Source organism: Bos indicus x Bos taurus, chromosome X (genome assembly GCF_003369695.1).
Source record: "Bos indicus x Bos taurus breed Angus x Brahman F1 hybrid chromosome X, Bos_hybrid_MaternalHap_v2.0, whole genome shotgun sequence".
NCBI classification, from domain to species: Eukaryota; Metazoa; Chordata; class Mammalia; order Artiodactyla; family Bovidae; genus Bos; species Bos indicus x Bos taurus.
Window position 1 is genome coordinate 81,334,473 of NC_040105.1, and position 22,219 is coordinate 81,356,691.

Sequence of the window (22,219 nt, forward strand, 5' to 3'; positions counted from 1 at the left end):
GGTCAGGAAGCAACAGTTAGAACTGGACATGGAACAACAGACTGGTTCCAAATAGGAAAAGGAGTTCGTCAAGGCTGTATATTGTCACCCTGTTTATTTAACTTATATGCAGAGTACATCATGAGAAACACTGGGCTGAATGAGGCACAAGCTTGAATCAAGTTTTCCAGGAGAAATATCAATAACCTCAGATATGCAGATATGCACCACCCTTATGGCAGAAAGTGAAGAAGAACTAAAGAGCCTCTTGATGAAAGTGAAAGAGGAGAGTGAAAAAGTTGGCATAAAACTCAACATTCAGAAAACTAAGATTATGGCATGTGGTCCCACCACTTAATGGCAAGTAGATGGGGAAACAGTGGCTGACTTTATTTTTCTGGGCTCCAAAATCACTGCAGATGGTGATTGCAGCCATGAAATTAAAAGATGCTTACTCCTTGGAAGGAAAGTTATGACCAACCTAGACAGCATATTAAAAAGCAGAGATATTACTTTGTCAGCAAAGGTCCCTCTAGTCAAGGCTATGGTTTTTCCAGTAGTCATGTATGGATGTGAGAGTTGAACTATAAAGAAAGCTGAGCACAGATGAATTGATGCTTTGAACTGTGGTGTTGGAGAAGACTCTTGAGAGTCCCTTGGACTGCAAGGAGATCCAACCAGTCCATCCTAAAGGAGATCAGTCCTGGGTGTTCATTGGAAGAACTGATGTTGAAGCTGAAACTCCATTATTTTGGCCACCTGATATGAAAAGCTGACTATTTGAAAAGACCCTAATGCTGGGAAAGATTGAGGGCAGGAGGAAAAGGGGATGACAGAGAATGAGATCGTTGGATGGGCATCATCGATTCAATCGACATGGGTTTGGGTAAACCCCGGGAGTTTGTGATGGACAGGGAGGCCGGGCATGTTGCGGTTCATGGGGTCACAAAAAATCGGACATGACTGAGCCACTGAACTAAGCTGATTCTTAAAAACCTCATGGTTAACATAATCAATGATAAAAGACTGAAAGATTCCCCAAAAGTCACAGAATAAGACAAATATGGCTGCTTTCACCTCTGCTATTCAACAACTTAGGTAAGTTCTAGCCAGAGACACTTCATAATCAAATTCAAAAGGCAAAGTTCAAATTCTAAATATAGTTAGAAATAAATCACTAAACATTTACAAGCTGACCCAGAAAAGATTAGCAGCTGGCTTCTCATTGGAAATCAACAAGTCCGGAATGCATTGGGATGACATATTCAAAGTTCTGACAGAAAAAATCTGTCAACCAAGAATTCTATACCCAGTAAAACTACCCTTCAAATACGAAGGATAAATACATTTCTAGATAAACAAAATTTAAATTTATCATCAACATACTTGACTTACACATTCTACTTAAGTGAATCCTCCAGCTGAATTTAAAGGCTAAATCATAATTTGAATTCATATGAATTGAAACCCTTTAGAATTGGTGCTTTTGAACTGTGGTATTGGAGAAGACTCTTGAGAGTCCCTTGGACTGCAAGGAGATCCAACCAGTCCATTCTAAAGGAGATCAGCCCTGGGTGTTCTTTGGAAGGAATGATGCTAAAGCTGAAACTCCAGTGCTTTGGCCACCTTATGCGAAGAGTTGACTCATTGGAAAAGACTCTGATGCTGGGAGGGATTAGGGGCAGGAGGAAAAGGGGACAACAGAGGATGAGATGGCTGGATGGCATCACTGACTCAATGGACGTGAGTTTGAGTGAACTCCGGGAGATGGTGATGGTAGGGAGGCCTGACGTGCTGCAATTCATGGGGTCGCAAAGTGTCAGACATGACTGACTGAACTGAACTGAATCCTAAATGAAAGACATGAAAGATTATGCAAAATACAACTACATAAAGCAATAATTACAAAGCAATTTTGATGTATTTTAATGTATATGATGCAATATGCATGATAATATCACAAAGAAGTGGGGAAGAATGGAGATATATTTGAGCAAAATTTCTCTGTACTATTGAAATTCAGTTCCGTTCAGTCGCTCAGTCGTGTCCAACTCTTTGCAACCCCATGAACCGCAGTACGCCAGGCCTCCCTGCCCATCACCAACTCCCAGAGTCCGCCCAAACCCTTGTCGATTGAGTTGGTGATACCATCCAACCATCTCATTCTCTGTCATCCTCTTCTCCTCCTGCCCTCAATCTTTCCCAGCATCAGGGTCTTTTCAAATGAGTCAGCTCTTTGCATCAGGTGGCCAAAGTATTGGAGATTCAGCTTCCGCATCTGTACTTCCATTGAATATTCAGGATTGATTTCTTTTAGGATGGACTGGATTGGACTTGGATCTTGCTCTCCAAGGGACTCTCAAGAATCTTCTCCAGCACCACAGTTTGAAGGCATCAGTTCTTCAGCACTCAGCCTTTTTTATTGTCCAGAACTCACATATGTATATAACGAATGGAAAACCATAGCTTTGACTATATGGACATTTTTGGCAAAGTAATATCTCTACTTTTTAATACACTGTCTAGGTTTGTCATTGCTTTTCTTCCAAGTAGCAAATGTCTTCTAATTTCATGGCTACAGTCACCATCCTCAGTGATATTGGAGTCCACGAAAATAAAGTCTGTCACTGTTTCCACTGTTTCCCCATCTATTTGCCATGAAGCGATGGGACCAGATGCCATGATTTTTATTTGGGAATGTTGAGTTTTAAGCCAGCTTTTTCACTGTCCTCTTTCACCTTCATCAAGAGGTTCTTTAATTCCTCTTTGATTTCTGCCATAAGGGTGGTGTCATTTGCATATCTGAGGTTACTGATATTTTTCCTCACAATCTTGATTCCAGCTTGTGCTTCATTCAGCCCAGCATTTTGCATGATGTATCCTGCATGTAAGTTAAATAAGTAGGGTAACAATATACAGCCTTGACATACTCCTTTCCCAATTTGGGGCCAGTCCATTGTTCCATGTCCAGTTCTAACTGTTGCTTCTTGACCTGCATACAGATTTCTCAAGAGGCAGGTCAGGTGGTCTGGTATTCCCATCTCTTTAAGAATTTTCCAGTTTGTTGTGATCTACAGAGTCAAAGGCTTTAGTGTAATCAATGATGTAGAAGTAGATGTTTTTTGGAATTCTCTTGCTTTTTCAATGATCCATCAGATGTTGGCAGTTTGATCCCTGGTTCCTCTGCCAATCCAGCTTGTACGTCTGGAAGTTCTCAGTTCACATACTGTTGAAGCCTAGCTTGAAAGTTTTGAGCATTACTTTGCTAGCATTTGAAATGAGTGCCATTGTGAGGTAGTTTGAACATTCTTTGGCATTGCCCTTCTTTGGGATTGGAATGAAAACTAACCTTCTCTAGTCCTGTGGCCACTGCTGAATTTTCCAAATTTGTTGGCATATTGAGTGCAGCACTTTAACAACATCATCTTTTAGAATTTCAAATAGCTCAACTGGATTTCCATCACCTCCACTAGCTTTGTAATGATGCTTTCTGAGGCCCACTTGAGTTCACACTCCAGGATGTCTGTCTCTAGGTGAGTGATCACACCATTGTGATTAGCTGGGTCACTGAGATCTTTTTTGTATAATTCTTCTATGCATTCTTGCCACCTGTTCTTAATTTCTACTGCTTCTGTTGGGTCCACACTGTTTCTGTCCTTTATTGTGTCTATATTTGCCTGAAATGTTCCCTTGGTGTCTCTATTTGTCTTAAAGAGATCTCTAGTCTTTCCTATTCCATTGTTTTCCTCTATTGCTTTAAGCTAAAATGCATATTATAGGAGTGACTGCTAATTTGTTTAGGACATCTTTTTGAGGTGATGAAAATATTCTGGAATAGATAATGATGAAAGCCCAATTTTGTAAATATACTAAAAAGTACTGAATTGTATACCTTAAAAGGATGAATTTTATGTCCTATGAATGACATCTCAAAATTTTTTAGAGGAATGAAAATAAAAATATGCAAATCACAAGACTTATAACAACAGCTAAGAAAATTCAAAAAACATAGTAGAAAAATTCAACAAAGTAATTTAAATGGTACAGTAGAAAATATCTATCATTTCCATTTAGTTGACAAAGGTAAAAAATAATTAAGAATCTTTTGTGAGTAGCAGTAGTTGGTCTTTCAAAATCCAGAAGAATATTGTTATATTGCTAAGAAATTGAGCAGAAAAATAATCACTTGCAGTTTTTTTTTCCCAAGCACATCATTCCTTATGTGGTGTATATAAAGGTGTTCATTTCCTCTTTAAGGCAAAAAAATGATTAAACCTCTTATATAATTTTTACTTGCTTGAATATTTTTTGACATCACCACATATGCATTATTTTTTTCCCTCTCAGCTTTAAGTATAGATAATAATACCTGTAACAAAGGAATGTTTTGATGTTTTAATAAATAATATAAGTAGGACATGGCAACCCACTCTAGGATTCTTGTCTGGGAAATTCCATGGACAGAGGAGCCTTGTGGGCTACATTCCATGGGGTCGAAAAGAGTTGGACATGACTTTTTGTGACTAAGTAGCAACAACAAAAATAGGATATTATTTTTCTTCTTTCTTCCTCTGAACTACTGATTGACTGTGGTATTGGGGTACCATTTGATGATCAATAGGACATTACCTGATCAATCACATTGTTTTTTATTCCCTACCTTTATATGGACTTCCCAGATGGCTCAGTGGTAAAGAATCTGCCTGCCAATGTAGGAGATGCAGGAAACATTGGTTGGATCCCTTGGTCGGGAAGATCCTCTGGAGAAGGAAATGGCAACCCACTCCATTATTCTTGCCTGGGAAGTCCCATGGACAGAGGAGCCTGATGGGCTAGAGTCCTGAGGGTTGCAAAGATTTGGACATGACTGAAGCGACTGAGTGTGCAGCATGCACATAAATAGAAATACGAAATCTGAAAAACTGCTGTTGTGTTGAAGAAGGAATTCATAGGGCCTGGACTCCATCTTAGGCCTGTTCATGCTGATCATGCTTGGCCACCTTTCCAATGGACTCTGAACTCTGTGTTTAGTGCCTATGAAAACAACAACCAAAGGATAAGACCCCCTCCAGACAGGGGAACCTTGAAGATGGTATCTAGGTTATTCATCACCTAAGAGAAAACATATACTAATCACCCCTTCCTCCAGACAGGCCATAAATTTTTCCATATCAATCGGAGGGTAGCCTCGGGTTTATTGATTATTGGCTAATTGTTTGACTGTTTGAGTACATGAGCACATAGCATGTGAATGATGGGGTTATTGGGATTGTATTTTCCTTGGTTTATGTAAGTCTCAAGGAATTTGGAGTGGTGGGTTCAGACACGTACACATGGGGTATAAAAGATTTTCACAAATGCTGGTCGGGGTCCTTGGCTAAGAGGAGACTCTGCCTTGGGCCCGCCGGTGTAATAAACTGCACTCCAGTATCTGCATTGTCCTTCTGAGTGAGTTTGTTTCCTGGAATGCGTGGCTACCTCAGTGTGACACAGCAAAGCAGACTTAAAGGAGTATAGACTTTGATGTTGAATCAGTATTTCCTGTTCAACCTGAATCTAGATTTTCTCATCTGTAAATGGTGAATAATAACAGCTACCTTATGTAATTTTGTTAGGTTAAATCATAATATTTGAGGTAAGTGCTTGGCATATACCTGGGCCCCAGTGTAGATAGAGCTATCACTGTTATTAGTGAGAGGGTAACAGGCAGCACAGAGAAGGCAATGGCACCCTACTCCAGTACTCTTGCCTGGAAAATCCCATGGACGGAGGAGCCTGGTAGGTTGCAGTCCATGGGGTCACTAAGAGTCGGACACGACTGAGTGACTTCACCTTCACTTTTCACTTTCATGCATTGGAGAAGGAAATGGCAACCCCCTCCAGTTCTTGCCTGGAGAATCCAGGGACAGAGGAGCCTGGTGGGCTGCCGTCTATGGGGTTGCACAGAGTCAGACATGACTGAAGCAACTTAGCAGCAGCAGCAGCAGCAACAGGCAGCAAGGCCAGGGATCTCCAAACAGAGGAAATAGGCTGCAAGTGTCAGAAATTTTTTCTCTCTCTCTCAAGCGGCAGGAGGAAACAAACTCTAAGTGTTAGATTTTTTTCCCCCTTCTCTATACAAATTTAAAAAGAGGTTTCTTTAAAAATTCTGTGTTGCCATGATGACACCTGGCTCCACCAGAACTTAACTTTTCTCAAACCTTGAGCTAACCAATGTTTTTCTTATGGAAATGCTTTTCTTAAGATATGTTAATGAACTATGTATTTACCCTAGACTCTGTCTTTCTTCAAGTCAGTTCAGCTTAAGACTCAGAACTGATAATGGCTCAAACCTGTATATTTTACTCATTCATTGTTCTCCTAATCTATGTTAATGAAACTATATATTTACTTGGAAACCTGCCTTTCTTCTAGATTCATGTCAATCATTTTATGGCCCAGGATGACTCACCTGGTGCCAATGTCATCTTAAAATGCATGTTATGTGTGAGAGGCCTGGTGCCACAGTTTTGAGACATCTCCTTTCTCTAATTAACAGCTTGCTGATAGGTATATAACATACTGCTAAAGGCTAGCAGGGGGGCACTCTTTCTGCTCCCTTCTGATGTCTGTGTCAGAAGCTTTCTCTATCTCTTTTATACTTTAATGAAACTTTATTACACAAAAGTTCTGAGCAATCAAGCATCATCAACTGGCCCCAGATTGAATTTCTCTCCTCTGGAGGCCAAGAATCCTAGTATCTTTCATGCCTCATCAACAACCTTTTATTAGTCTTATTTGTGTTATTGTTTTGTTAGCATATAACAATTTCCTTAGGCCATAACTTTGCCTTATTAGGCATAAATTTAAAAAAGCAATAGGTAAGAAAGCAATGTGAGTCTACCTACCACTTTTACTTTCTATATTCTTTTATTTTTCCTACTTTCACCTCTGTGTACTGTTTAAATTGTCTTTTTTACCCCAAATAATCCTAAAATGTGTCTGAAAAACAAATTCTAAGAGAATATCATGTAGGGCTATAGGTATCATATTTTTACTCATTTTTTGTTTCACAGTAAAAAAAAAAAAAAAAAGTAGGTTAGTCCTTAATAACATTGTCACAGTATTTCATGTGAGAATTAAATAGTCAGATTCTGTCACTGTATTGCCCCTCTTCTATTCATTATATAACTTTTGCTTATTATATAACTAATTTAATTAGAGTTCACTAATTATGTGTAAAATAATATTGTGACTAACCTAAAATCAAACTTTTAGGTGAATAAACCACCATAAAAGTTAATTGAATAATTTACTATTGTTTTACATGCTAAAAATTATTTATGAAATATTGGTCTTTAAAAATTCTCTTGGATTTTTTAATGAAATAAATTTTGGTTAAGGTCAGTCTAGTCAAGGCTATGGTTTTTCCAGTGGTCATGTACGGGTGTGAGAGTTGGACTATAAAAAAAGCTGAGTGCCAAAGAATTGATGCTTTTGAACTGTGGTATTGGAGAAGACTGTTGAAAGTCCCTTGGACTGCACGGAGATCCAACCAGTCCATCCTAAAGGAGATCAGTCCTGAATATTCATTGGAAGGACTGATGCTGAAGCTGAAACTCCAATACTTTGGCCACCCGATGCAAAGAGCTGACTCATCTGAAAAGACCCTGATGCTGGGAAAGATTGAGGGCAGGAGGAAAAGGGGATGACAGAGGATGAGATCATTGGATGGCATCACTGACTCAATGAACATGGGTTTGGGTGGACTCTGGGAGTTGGTGATGGACAGGGAGGCTTGATGTGCTGTGATTCATGGGGTCAGACAGAGTCAGACACGACTGAGCAACTGAACTGAACTGAACTGAAGTGGCCCTTTAATATTCCTACTATAATTAAATGATAAGAAGCTTACCTTTACTTCATTATAATTAAACAGAAGATTTACATTATATTTTATATTATATATAAACCAAGAAAATATTTCCAGAACTTTTGTTTTGGTAGATGTGAAAATGCTGCTGCTGCTGCTGCTAAGTCACTTCAGTCGTGTCCAATTCTGTGCGACCCCATAGACGGCAGCCAGATGTGAAAATACATAGTTATATTTCCATATATACCATATATTTAAATTTATATAGAAGCTTGATTTAATGTAATACTAAAAATAATATATTAAAATCATATAGAGGCTTGCAGTTTATTAAATAATTTCACTTTCAGTCTTTAATAGTCCATTAATATTCACAAACACCTTTAAAGTATATGCCAAGTGAGGTAATGAAGGTTAAAATATTAACATGGTAGATATACAATAAAAACTAATTATTCATGCAGGAAAATCTAATTCTTAGAGATACCTATTGATTTTCCCAGAGTCACTTCCCTGGTGGCTGAGATGGTAAATAATCTGCCTGCAATGCAGGAGACCCAGGTTCAATCCCTGAGTTGGGAAGATCCCCTTGAAAAGGGAATGGCAACCTACTCCAGTATTCTGGCCTGGAGAATTCATGGACAGAAGAGCCTGGTGGGCTACAGTCCACAGGGCCACAAAGAATCCAGTATGACTGAGTGACTAACATTTGCACAAGATTTATATGGCATTATTTGAGTCATTTGATCAAAATGATATAGCTAAAGCACAGTATTTCTTAGCTAGAATTGGAGCTTAGGACATAAAACTATCAAAATTCAAATATATATATATATATGACTAACATATTCATGCTCAGCTTTTATATGATTTTTTTAATAAACAATTTCCATAACTTAAGCAAATTATAATTCAAATTTTTGAAATCATTTAATTTTTACTCCAGTTTCCCTCTCAGAGAACATACAGATTGATTACAGTGGTTTATATGCCACCCACTGGTGAAATTCATGTATGTACAGAGATTATAATCCTAGGTTTTTGAGAAATTGAAAATTAGAAACTTCACTCTCTCCCATCACAAGAAAAACTTCAAAGAACATAAGGAATTCACTTTTCATTATATATCTGTTCTCTATTTTGCATATATTTTCCATTTGAAATTGAATACATGAGAGTTAGCTTCATCTATTAGCCTAATAGCACATATTTAGTTTCCTCCTCTATGCCTGTTCCTAAAATAGGAAATCCAGAAAAGTCCTTCTGTCTACAAATACAAAAATTTTAAGCTGAGACTGTATGAGATGGGGTTAAAGTAAAATTGAGAAATGAATAAGTGCCTAATGAACATTAAATGCCTTTCCTTTAGTTCTCTTTCAAGGTTTTTGCCAAATAATTTTGAGGAAAAACTCCGTTTGTGTGTGTGTGTGTGTGTGTGTGTATTAGCAGATAATGGGCTCCAAAATGAACTTGATCTAGAATACGGAATACTTTTTCTGTACAGAAGATGTCCTGACCTAGTTATCTCGTGTGTACCTAATTCAGAATGCTTCCTTTCCTGCTTCATTCTGAGTAGCGTTAAAATCCACAGTAGCTTTGATCTCATAATTACATAGATCTTCAATGGTTTGGGTTCATTTGAAATTGTATACACTTCCATAAAGACACTCAAATATCTCTTGCCATGTAATTAAAGAATAAAAATAGAGATATATAGGCTGGTAATTAAAATTCTGCTTCAACTTCCTATTTTATTAAATATTTCTCAGTGAGAAGATTCACACTGAAAAAAAAAAAAACTTATTTAACCTTGATTGTCTTGGTGATACTCTTACTTAAAAAAATGATGATGTCAAGTCATGGAAAAACAATTTATGAAGTGTATATTTGGAATATAGTGTTATGTGATCAGCTTCCCTTTGCTATATTTTGAGTGCAGAAGAGTTACAGTGCAAAGATTTTAGATTTCTGTTATCTTGGAACATGAAACAAATTTCAGCACTTGCAGAGTATATAAATTTGAGTAAGGAGGAAAAGAAATAAGTCAATTTTAACTAGTCCAAAAACCTAGATACTACACAGTTTAAGCACTGTGTTAGGAATACAGAGATGTAAATGAGAATAATTCAGATTCATTGTTGTAAGATATTCTGTTTAGCATATGAAAGACAGCATTCAAGATTGAATTACTGCCCTTTGAGATAAAGTCTAAGTAGGCTATTCTTATTCATCTCATAATGTTTAAAAGTGAGGGTTTGGAGTATTCAGTCCATTCATTCTAAGCAAATTTTTTTTTTCCTTTTCACTTAGATGGCAACAAGAGAGAAAATGTCTTCTGAGTTGTTAAAATAATATATAATTAATGAGTAGGTTTTTCACCCAAGGTCTCTTGAAAGCACATGTGAAATGTAACCCTGTTGTATGAAATAGTGATTCTTTTCATCTACCTATCATTCACAACAGGGCTTCCCTGCTGGCTCAGCAGTAAAGAATCTGCCTGCAATGAGGGAGACCTGGGTTCAATCCCTGGGTTGGGAAGATCCCCTGGAGGAAGGCATGGGAACCACTCCAGTACTCTTACCTGGAGAATCCCATGGACAAAGGAGCCTGGCAGGCTACAGTCCATAGGGTCACACAGAGTTGGACATGATGAAGCAACTAAACAACAAACAACAATAATCATTCACAAAAGCACTGTCTTTCTACTTCTGTAATGACAATTTAAGACTCCATATAAATTATTCAAAGTGACATCTGTAGAAATTTAAGTATACAGTCTGAAAACATAGAAGAAAACACAGAAAATACCTAGTGCAACCTCCTACTCAAACAGATATTCCTTATATAACCTCCAGTAATGTGGTGGTTCTTCTCTTTGAAAGATAAAGCTTTGCATTAAAGAACATTTTAATGAACCCTAATCTGCTTCTTTCTGTATCTTTTATCATTTATTTGGTTTCTCCTTTTGGAGCCATGAAAATCCTTCAACTATTTGAAGATATATTATGCCCCTCCCCCACACCCCCTTAATTCTATGTTCTAGTCTCATGGCAACAAAGGCGTTGAAACCTGGATCTTTAAACTCTGTGTCTGAAGGAGATGTTAATAGAGTCTAAAATGTACTGAAAATAAATTATTTTGAGCAAAACTATGGATCTAAAAGAGTATTTATCACCCAAGATATTGTATAGTACTGGTATATGTAAAAAGAACTGTGAACTATTATCATCATTGTAGGGCTGGGAGAAATTACTGCTGGATATAAAAAAGATTGTTTTCTTAGTTGTGGAGCTCTGTATCTCTAAAGCTTTATCAAGATAGGAAACAAGAATCAGCATTTGTTTTTTCAGGAAGATATACTAAGTTTCACATTTCCAGGGATGAGTGGCAAAAATATCAGTCTGAGTAGCAGGGGGAGGTGCCTGTGTGCATGTGTGCTTAGTTGTGTTTGACTCTTTGTGATAGACTGTAGCCCACTAGGCTCCTCTGTCCATGGGATTTTCCAGGCAAGAACACTGGAGTAGGTTGCCATTTCCAGCTCCAGGGATAGAACCCATATCTCATGGGTATCCTTCATTGGCAGGCAGATTCTTTACCACTGAGCCACATGGTGAGTCCCAGAATGGGGCCATTAATATCACTGATCTAAGTAAGAATGAATATGATGAGCCTTTCATGGTCCTGCTGCTGCTGCTACTGCTGCTAAGTCGCTTCAGCCGTGTCTGACGCTGTGCAACCCCATAGATGGCAGCCCACCAGGCTTCCCCACCCCTGGGATTCTCCAGGCAGAAACACTGGAGTGGGTTGCCATTTCCTTCTCCAATGAATGAAAGTGGAAAATGAAGGTGAAGTCACTCAGTCGTGTCCGACTCTTAGTGACCACATGGACTGCAGCCTACCAGGCTCCTCTGTCCATGGGATTTTCCAGGCAAGAGTACTGGAGTGGGGTGCCATTGCCTTCTCCATTCATGGTCCTAAAGTCAGGTAAATTTTGTGTTTTCATTTTCCTTATCTGTAAAATGGGGAAAATGTAAAATTCTACCTACATGTTGGTGTGGGAATTAAACAAGGTAATAGACACAGAATTAGTGCTGAAGGGAATCAGAGCACATCACCCCCAAATATACATTTTTGGCATAGGATTATTTTGAACTGAGGCAAATGAAAACTAGCCAATACAGGTAAAGCTTTTCACCCTCCCCTTTCTGCTTAAAGGCAGGGTATAAATTTCCCTTTGTGAAGGTGTTTGCCTCCTAATCTATACCAGTAAGAGGAGGATGACTCAGTCTCTGGAGACACACAGGTATCCCCCAGATTACACAAGACTGAGGCTTCATAACAAACCTTTTTAACGTAACCCTTGTCTTCCATTAGTTTCCCACATATAGTTACCGTCCCACATTTACCACACTTAGAAGCCTAAACTGCTTTTCCTTTGTCTTGTCACTTCTCCATAATTTATTGCTCTTTGTTAAAATATTTACAGCCCCAGGTTTAACTGCTTCTTTGGGCTTTCACTTATTTTCTATTAAGAACTCAGTATGCATAAGTAATAAACCTTTTTCTCCTGTTAAACTGTCTTTCTCCTCTTAACTGTCTCCTGTTAAACTATCCTTTGCCAATTTAATTTGCAGGGCCCCAGACAAGATTTCCTTCCTATACAGTGCTCAATTAAAGTTAGCTATATAATTATTGTTGTCATTATTTCTAACATCATTATTGAACCAAGTTAAAAGGCTCTTGGATTATATACACTGGCTTAGGGTAAAGACTCTTGGAAATAAGGCTGAAAATTTAACTTTCTAGGAACTGACACATTATAAGGTCGACCAGGATAATCACGATAGTGTGATCACTCACCTAGAGCCAGATATCCTGGAATGTGAAGTCAAGTGGGCCTTAGAAAGCATCACTACGAACAAAGCTAGTGGAGGTGATGGAATTCCAGTTGAGCTATTTCAAATCCTGAAAGATGATGCTGTGAAAGTGCTGCACTCAATATGCCAGCAAATTTGGAAAACTCAGCAGTGGCCACAGGACTGGAAAAGGTCAGTTGTCATTCCGATCCCAAAGAATGCTCAAACTACCACACAATTGCACTCGTCTCACATGCTAGTAAAGTAATGCTCAAAATTCTCCAAGCCAGGCTTCAGCAATATGTGAACTGTGAACTTCCAGATGTTCAAGCTGGTTTTACAAAAGGCAGAGGAACCAGAGACCAAATTGCCAACATCTGCTGGATCATGGAAAAAGCAAAAGAGTTCCAGAAAAACATCTATTTCTGCTTTATTGACTATGCCAAAGCCTTTGACTGTGTGGATCACAATAAACTGTGGAAAATTCTGAAAGAGATGGGAATACCAGACCCCCTGATCTGCCTCTTGAGAAATTAGCATGCAGGTCACGAAGCAACAGAACTGGACATGGAACAACAGACTGGTTCCAAATAGGAAAAGGAGTATGTCAAGGCTGTTTATTGTCACCCTGCTTATTTAACTTCTATGCAGAGTACATCATGAGAAACGCTGGACTGGAAAAAGCACAAGCTGGAATCAAGATTGCTGGGAGAAATATCAATAACCTCAGATATGCAGATAACACCATCCTTATGGCAGAAAGTGAAGAGGAACTAAAAAGCCTCTTGATAAAGGTAAAAGAGGAGAGTGAAAAAGTTGGCTTAAAGCTCAACATTCAGAAAACGAAGATCATGGCATCTGGTCCCATCACTTCATGGGAAATATATGGGGAAACAGTGGAAACAGTGTCAAACTTTATTTTTGGGGGCTCCAAAATCACTGCAGATGGTGACTGCAGCCATGAATTTAAAAGACGCTTACTCCTTGGAAGGAAAGTTATGACCAGCCTAGATAGCATATTGAAAAGCAGAGACATTACTTTGCCAACAAAGGTCCGTCTAGTCAAGGCTATGGTTTTTCCAGTGGTCATGTACGGATGTGAGATTTGGACTGTGAAGAAAGCTGAGCGCCGAAGAATTGATGCTTTTGAACTGTGGTGTTGGGGAAGACTCTTGAGAGTCCCTTGGACTGCAAGGAGATCCAACCAGTCCATTCTGAAGGAGATCAGCCCTGGGATTTCATTGAAAGGAATGATGCTAAAGGTGAAACTCCAGTACTTGGGCCACCTCATGTGAAGAGTTGACTCATTGGAAAAGACTGATGCTGGGAAGGATTGGGGGCAGGAGGAGAAGGGGACAACAGAGGATGAGATGGCTTGATGGCATCACTGACTCGATGGACGTGAGTCTGAGTGAACTCCGGGAGTTGGTGATGGACAGGGAGGCCTGGCATGCTGTGATTCATGGGGTCGCAAAGAGGTGGACATGACTGAGCGACTGAACTGAATTGAAGATGATAAAAAAAAAAAAAAACTATGAAAGTTTCCATGAAAAAATAAGATTTTCCAAAGTCAAAAAATACCTATACCAGGAATTATGTTTGAGATTAGCCAAATAGAAGTAAAAGATAAAGTGAAGTGAAAATTCAAAACGTCAGTAATGGACTCTCCACCAGGAAACCCAAACCTAACTTGAGAAGATAGACAAGAGTTTCCTCTTAATGTTGAAAATGTAGGGGGCTTTTTCTCAAGTTGACAATAGAACATTGGGAGTACTTAAACTCTTGGTGCTTTGATTTTCCTACCTGTTAAATGTAGATAGTAAATATATAGCACTTAGAATAGGGCTCAACACTGAGTAAGCACTCAGTGCTGCCTATCTGCCTGTAGTGAAATGACCTTTGGAAGTAGAACTGGAATGTTAAGCAAGATTACATCATGAATTTGTTGGGGAATTAAAGATGTAATTAATCTGCGAAAGTTGCTCTAAGGATGAAAAAAGAGAGAGGAAGTACAAAGAATTCTAGCAAGGTATAAAGAATAACAACCAGGACCTCTGGATCATGTTCCTTAATATGTGTCACTGTAATTTTCTATAAATATACTGAGTGCCACTCTTCCCTTTTACACTTGTAATTGAAATGTACTTGGTAAAGAAAATTCTCCCCATCCCCAGGATGAAGAGCTGTAATGAAATGACTAAGTCCATTGGGAAAGGGAATTTTGGGAGTAGACTTTTGTAAGTAAAGATTCACAGGTGTAAATGTGTGGGGCTGGGAAATCCAAAGTATCTAACCTCATGAACTGATTTGCAGGAGAGAAAGAAGCCTTCATTTATTCATTTAAAAATACCAGATATAGGGATAAGTGCTAGGCTATAAGACTGATAATGTCACTGCTTAGCCTTCCAGGAGGTATTTTATGTAGATGCCTGAGGACAGAAATTAAGGTCTCAGCAAATATACTTTAGACCAGCCCTATAGAATGTGTAAATCCTGAGGAGACTACATTAAGTAGAAAAGAAAAAAAAAGTAGGGTTGTTTTACAGAGGGGTTTTGTGAAGAGGGCAAGGACAAGCATTGCTTTTTCAATGTTTAGATAACAAAGCATGCTCCATATTCCTAATTTTCCCAAGGAATACTAAATAAAATAGAGACAGAAGCAAAGGCAGCACTGTCTTGAGGTATCTTGAGGGTTTGTAGGTTTGGCTGTACCAAGTGATAGCACTCAAGACAGATAAAGCAGCATTCTCATGGAAGGCACTGGTGATGAAATGGCAGAGCATCAGCAGAGACCACAATGCCTGGTGGGAGATTGTGGATTCCCAACAGACATGGCGGTACTCAGCAGATGCCCAGCATATGATGATGGATACTCAGGGGCAGGTGATGATGTCCAGTTAGGGATGGATGATGAGCAGATACAGTGAGTAGTGGCAGGTGAGGGTAAATATAAACATGCTTGATGAAAGCCCAGAACAATTGCAGCAGTAAATGATGCACATTGACTTTATTCATGATCACATGTGTGATAACTCCTAGGGACTTCTAGAGGTATTTGGAGAGAAGATGTGTATCTTTCTAGGAGATTCAAGTAACTTCGTTAGCACATGGGGAAAACAAGCCAGTGAATTTAGGGTATTGATACCAAGGTTCTTTTTTTTGTGCCCACAAGCTCTGAGGCCTGTCACAAACTTAAATGCTTTTAGGGACCAGGCAAGTTTATAATCAGTGAGTCAGCAGTTAGGTGTAAGAAAATCAGAAGAGGGAGAAACACAGCAAAGTTGGAAGCCATACACAATTGAATAAATAATATTTAATTTACAAAGTTTAAAAATCATTGGTTAGGTAAAAAACCAGGTATACAAATTTTGGAGATGTGTTATATATTTCAGAAGATGAACTTCTACTACTTGTTAACCAGTTCAAAGAAATCAGGAAGATTCTATTTATCACATGTTTACTTCCATTAACTATAGCTTTTCTAGAATGTTTAGGATAAAGACTTTTTCACTCAATATCTTTAGAGCTAAAGTGCATAACTTAAAAATTATATTTTAATGTTATAAATACAATGCTGTAAATATTATAGTTGTATCAATACTGATAATATTTTAGCTTTAACTATTAACAAATATTAATTAGTGATAATGTTGACACTAATAATATATATTAATATATTTTATTGAGGGATTCCCTAATATTGGGCCAACATAGTGTTACTGGAAATAATTACAGTTGTTCATAGTATAATGTTTTTAATGTGGCATTGAATTCTGTTTGCCAGTTGTTTATAAAGAATTTCTGTCTTAACTGTTAGTCTGTAATATTCTGTCTTTGTACTGTCTTTATTTGGTTTATATGTTAAACCTATGCATGCTTCATATAAGAATTAGAAGTTTTTTTTAAATTTTTTTATTTTCAATGGTCTTAAACAATTTATGGAACATTACAACAACTACCCAGTCTTTGAAGGTTTTATAGAAATCCCTTGTGAAACTATCTGGATTTGATGATTTTTGTGTGTGATGCATGCATGCTTAAGTTGTTTCAGTCATGTCCGACTCTTTGTGATCTCACAGACTGTAGCCTGCCAGGCTCCTCTCTCCATGGGATTCTCCAGGCAAGAATACTGGAGTGGGTTGCCATTCCCTCCTCCAGGGGATCTTCCCAACCCAGGGACTGAACCCACATCTCTGGCGTCTCCTGCATTGGCAAGCGGGTTCTTTATCTCTAGTGCCACCTGGGAAGTCCATTTTAGGTCCTTGATAACTTTAATTCTTCTACAGAAATTGTTTTGTTGCTTTTTATACCTAATGAGGTCAATTTTGCTAACCTGATTTTCTCCAGGAAATTACCTGTGTTTTTTTTTTTTTAACGAGCTCACATGATTTGCAAATAAACCTACAAAGTAATCTAATGATTTAAAAATGTATTTTGCTTCAATGGTTATTTTCCTTGTTATTTCTTATTTTGAATATTTATATTTCCTCCTTTTTCCTTGCTTAAGTTACCTAGTATTTTTATTTTAAAAGTTTCTTTTTTAAAAAACAGGATTTTGAATTACGAATTAGGTATATTGTTTTTTATTCTCTAATTAATTTCTACTTTTATCTTTAGTTATTTTCTTTGTGCTTTCTTTTGGGTTACTTTGCAGTTTTTCTTTCAAGGTTGCTTTCTAGAAATTCAATCATTTGTATACTTTCATTTTTACTTATAAATGTGATTAGATATGAATTTTCATTTGATCACTGCTTTAAATATATTCTATAGATTTTAATATGCAGTGTTTATGCTGTCAAATTTCTAAAGAAATTTGTAATTTCAATTTGCATTTGTCTTTTTAACCAACAGTTGTTTAGAATTTGTTATATCTCAATCTCAGATGGTCTTTAAACCATTGTTGTTAATAGTTCTAGTGTTAACTGTGTTTTTATCAGAAAGTATTTTTTTTGTAATAGTTCTACTTTTCTAATATTTTCTTTGTGGCCTAATAGATAATTAATTTTTGTGAGCATTCCATGTGCACTTGTGAAGAAGGTGTACTTTCTATGATAAGGATATAAAGTTTAACATACATCTGTAAGATCTACGTGTCCAATATTTTTTTGTTCTGAGTATGATATATTAAAGTCCCCCATTAGTAGAATGTATCCATAAATGTGGACTTCCCTGGTGGCATAATGGTAAAGAATTGCCTGCAATGCAAGGGATGGGGGTTGGATTCCTGGAGAAGCAAATGCCAACCTATTCCAGTATTCTTGCCTGGGAAATTCCATGGACAGAGGAGCCTGGTGGGCTACAGTCCATGGGGTTGCAAAAGAGTTGGACATGACTGGCAACTAAACAAAAACAATCCACAAATGTATTCTTCCATTTTCTTTAGTTTTTCCTTAAAAAAATAGCATTGCTGTATTATTGGGGTCATAGATATTCCTAACCACTAAATATTAGTTGTTAATTGCAGCTTTTTATCATAAATAAGCATCTTTTTTTGGGGGAAAAATGGATCATGAATTTAAACTATTACTGTTTTTTTTTCCACTTGAAATTCACTTTGTCAGATATCAACATCACAATTTCTGTTTTCTTAGTATTTCTATTCGCTTAGCATACCTAGGGAGAAGGCAATGGCACCCCACTCCAGTACTGTTGCCTGGAAAATCCCATGGATGGAGGAGCCTGGTAGGCTGCAGTCCATGGGGTCGCTATGAGTCAGACACGACTGAGTAACTTCACTTTCACTTTCCACTTCCATGCATTGGAGAAGGAAATGGCAACCCACTCCAGTGTTCTTGCCTAGAGAATCCCATGGACGGAGAAACCTGGTAGGCTGCAGTCCATGGGATCGCACAGAGTCGGACAGCGACTTGGCAGCAGCAGCATACCTATGCTCACTCATCCCTTTATTTAAACTATTATGATTCACTGGGTTTTGAGTTCTTTTATAAAGTGAGTATAATTAGGTTTTTCTTTGTATGCCAACATGAAATCTTTTTTTTTTTAATGGTAAGTTAGGTTCTTACACATGTATTGCTCTTACTGTTAGGTTTGTTTTCAACTCTGTCTTATTATACAATGGTATAATTTAAAAAACATTGCTTTATTTTCCTTTGTTTTTTCCTCTGCTTTATTTTTTTTCTTTGCTTTTCTGTTAATTGCATTTCTTTTAGTTTTAGATAGGTTTGTCTCTTTGTTCTAGTTGTTAACTTTATGTCATGTTTTATTTAAATCCTGCTTAATACTCTTAGCCCTCTGTTTTCTTATAAAATCTGGTACTTTCTGGTCTGCCATTTTTTGCGGGGGTGTAATTTAACATCCATCTTTTCTTTAGAGAAAAATGAATGAAATTATTCTTTCTTCTTCCCCTTTCTCTTTTCTTCTCAATTTTTAGTTGCATTGCTTCTAATTTGTTAGTGTATATAACAAATAATATATATCATATAACATATGACAGTATTCTTATGCCCTTATACCACCTTTATTTTTGTCCTTGCTCTAAAATTAAATATATTAAATGATTATGATCCATCATTTTGAGGAAAATTTCTCAATCATCTCTTTGTTAGATGAATCTCATTCAATATTCAGTTTCTTAAGAGGGACTTAAAGTTTCAGAATTCCCTGAGTTAAAAAAAAAATAATAAGCTTTTTATAGCATTGATGGCCAATTTGTCTGGATACAAAATCTTTGTTTCAAACTTTATTTAGGTATTTTTCTATATTTAAATTTAAGGTATAATTATATCCAGTAAAATTTACCTTTTAAAACTGCATACTAGAATACAGTGTTTCAAATTTATATATATATATATATATATATATATATATATATATATATATATATATATATAAAACCACCACAACCAAGATGTAGAACAGTTCCATAGAACCAAAGTAAATGCTGTTTTGGAACCAGCATCCCACCTTCAGACCCTGTGAACTGATGATCTGTTTTCTGTCTTTATAAATTTGCTTTTGAAAGAATATCACATAAGTGGTTGACTTTAAATAAAATATTGTTTCACTGTTGCTTTGCTTTGTGTCTGACTCTTAGCGACCCCATGGACTCTCCACTTTAACCCTTTCCAACCTGCAAAGAGTTCCTTCCTTGACACTGGTTTATTGAGTTCTGTGTACACTTCCAAGTTACTTCCCTGAAGGATGAGCTTCCAGAGAAGTTTTTCAGAATGTTCATACTTGTGGTAAACTTTCTTTCTTGTGATGAGTTGAGATCAATCTTAGGCCTCCTACTAGCTTTTCTACTCTCTTTCTTTCTCATTTAGTATTTATTGGACTGGCCTTCCTCTTCACAATAGCACATGGTAGGAACCTAAGAGAGAGCTATTGTGAGCTCCTATTTATTTTCTGCTTACAGATAATTTGGAATTTGGATGTTCTCCAAATTTGGGGTTGATATTGTGTAGTTTGTTTTTGTTGTTTTTTATTGCTTGGGGGAGGGCTGGCGATGGATGTGTTAGATTTGGATTTCAGCTGATGCTATATTTTGATCACCCATATATTTTTAAGGGAGAAACTGACAAAATAAAACAGATACCAGAAAACAAAGCATGTCTTCTAAAGTACATTCATTCCAGTGACCTTTTCTTACATAATTTGTAGCTACAGTGTGGTAAAATGCTCACAGAGAAGGTAAAATGTGTATACTTCGAAATTAATGCATCATGAAAACTCAGTAACTATAAGAAAGTATATTTCCTGAGAATACTGTTTATAAAATGCCTATTGAGATAATCTATTACTACTGTGTATTTAGAACAGGATAATTAATTTTTAAGTTCCATGGAAGATTACTTTCTAAAAGCAATAATCTTCTTTTAGAATTTGAGAACTAGATCCATTTCCAGTATTAGTCCTTCCAGTCTAATTCCATTATACTCTCCAGGGAACACGGAGTCTATTTCATTTCCTTGTGAGATGAGTATATCTGCAATGAGATTCAAACTGGGTTCTCCAACTTCCTAGCAAAGATACTTAGCAGTTTAGTATAAGTGGTTTTGATTGTTCTTTATAAATATTACATACAAACAAAAGTTAGTGTTAAAATGAATACGGCAAAGATATGGCAGAAAATCAAAAGAAAAATAAAACCTCTCTAAAATCCTATATCAAAACTTCCAAATGCTAGAATTTTTATTGTGATAATGTGACCTTGCACTTATATAATTAGTTGTTAATTTTTTATTCCTGTTTCCTTGTAAAAATATGAATTATAGTCTCTAGGAAGAAGAAGAATAGCTGTTATTGAGAGCTTATTATGTGGCAAGCACTTAGTTTGCCAACTTTTAAGATTACTTAAATTTTTTTTTATGATGATAAGTTTCTTTCATCTTCCTTTTATACAAGATGATACTAGGTATGTGTTATGCCCAGAACATAGGGGTCGGTGTGTGTTTTTTTCACTATCACATTCTGTACATTGGAAAGCAACTGTCATTGTTTAGAAATGACACTAAGCAATAGAGTATCTATATATGATTTTAATATAAAACACTTGTTTTGCTTTTTGAATACTGATATGCTACTGATTTATTTAAATATGATATGTCCAATTTTTCTGTCACACAATTTCCTTAATTTTCCAAATGATATGAATAGGATAGTTAACTTTGTGTTTACTACAATACCTGACAGAAATTTATGACATGGCCTGAGATGGAAAAACTAATAAAATGGTACTTACCATAAAGGATTGCAAGCAGAGACAGTGGCATGACAAGTAGTCCCACTAGCATATCAGCAATGGCTAGGGACATTAAGAAGTAATTGGTGGCATTGTGCAGTTTCTTTTCCAAGCTTACTGCCATGATAACGAGGATGTTGCCACCAATTGTCAAGATTATTATTATGACAATTGAAAGTGCTGGCCAGTTTTGTACCCCGTCTGGGAATTTGAAGCGTCCACCATCGGAGGTATTGAAAATGTCAGTTACTATGGCTGCTACTGGGCTCACAGATATATCACATTGCCAAACCAATAGGCCAATCAGGTGCACACTGAAAATTAAGAAAAAAAAAATCAGGTACATATTATATTGCTTGTACCTAATAAATTATTTATATAAAACAACTGTTTTTCCTTTAACAATCATTATTATCACATCACTGTTTTTATTCTCTTAATTAAATTTCAGTATTTCTTATTTCTATCCTTTTATGGAGTGTTTAATATGAGTCAGGCTCTTAACTTACTGAAATATATATATATATATATATATATATATATATATATATTTAAGTAATCTCATTTGATCTTATACGACATCCTCATGAGGTCAGTACTGACTATTATGTATATGGAGAGACTGAGGTTCAGAGAAGTTAAGTAACTGTCTTAAGGAAATACAGCCAGTAAGTAGCAGGGGCAGGGTCTGTACTCAGGTCTCACTGATTACAAAGCCTGAGTTTTAGTTTTACTCTATATAATCAATGTGAAACCACAGTATTATTTGACTTGCTGAGTGACTTTATGCTGGCTCGTGGTATCTTTAATAGCTGTCCTATACATTTTCCT

At 36.9% G+C, this 22,219-nt stretch overlaps 1 protein-coding gene across 1 annotated transcript in view; it reads right to left on the reverse strand.

The window, feature by feature from the left end:
• The window catches only part of HTR2C (5-hydroxytryptamine receptor 2C), a 347,792-nt gene that overhangs the window by 152,907 nt on the left and 172,666 nt on the right, over positions 1-22,219 (reverse strand). Inside the window, exon 4 of the mRNA XM_027534545.1 lies at positions 21,389-21,702. Within this exon, the coding sequence (XP_027390346.1) occupies positions 21,389-21,702 (314 nt within the window). The remainder of the gene's footprint in view (positions 1-21,388; positions 21,703-22,219) is intronic.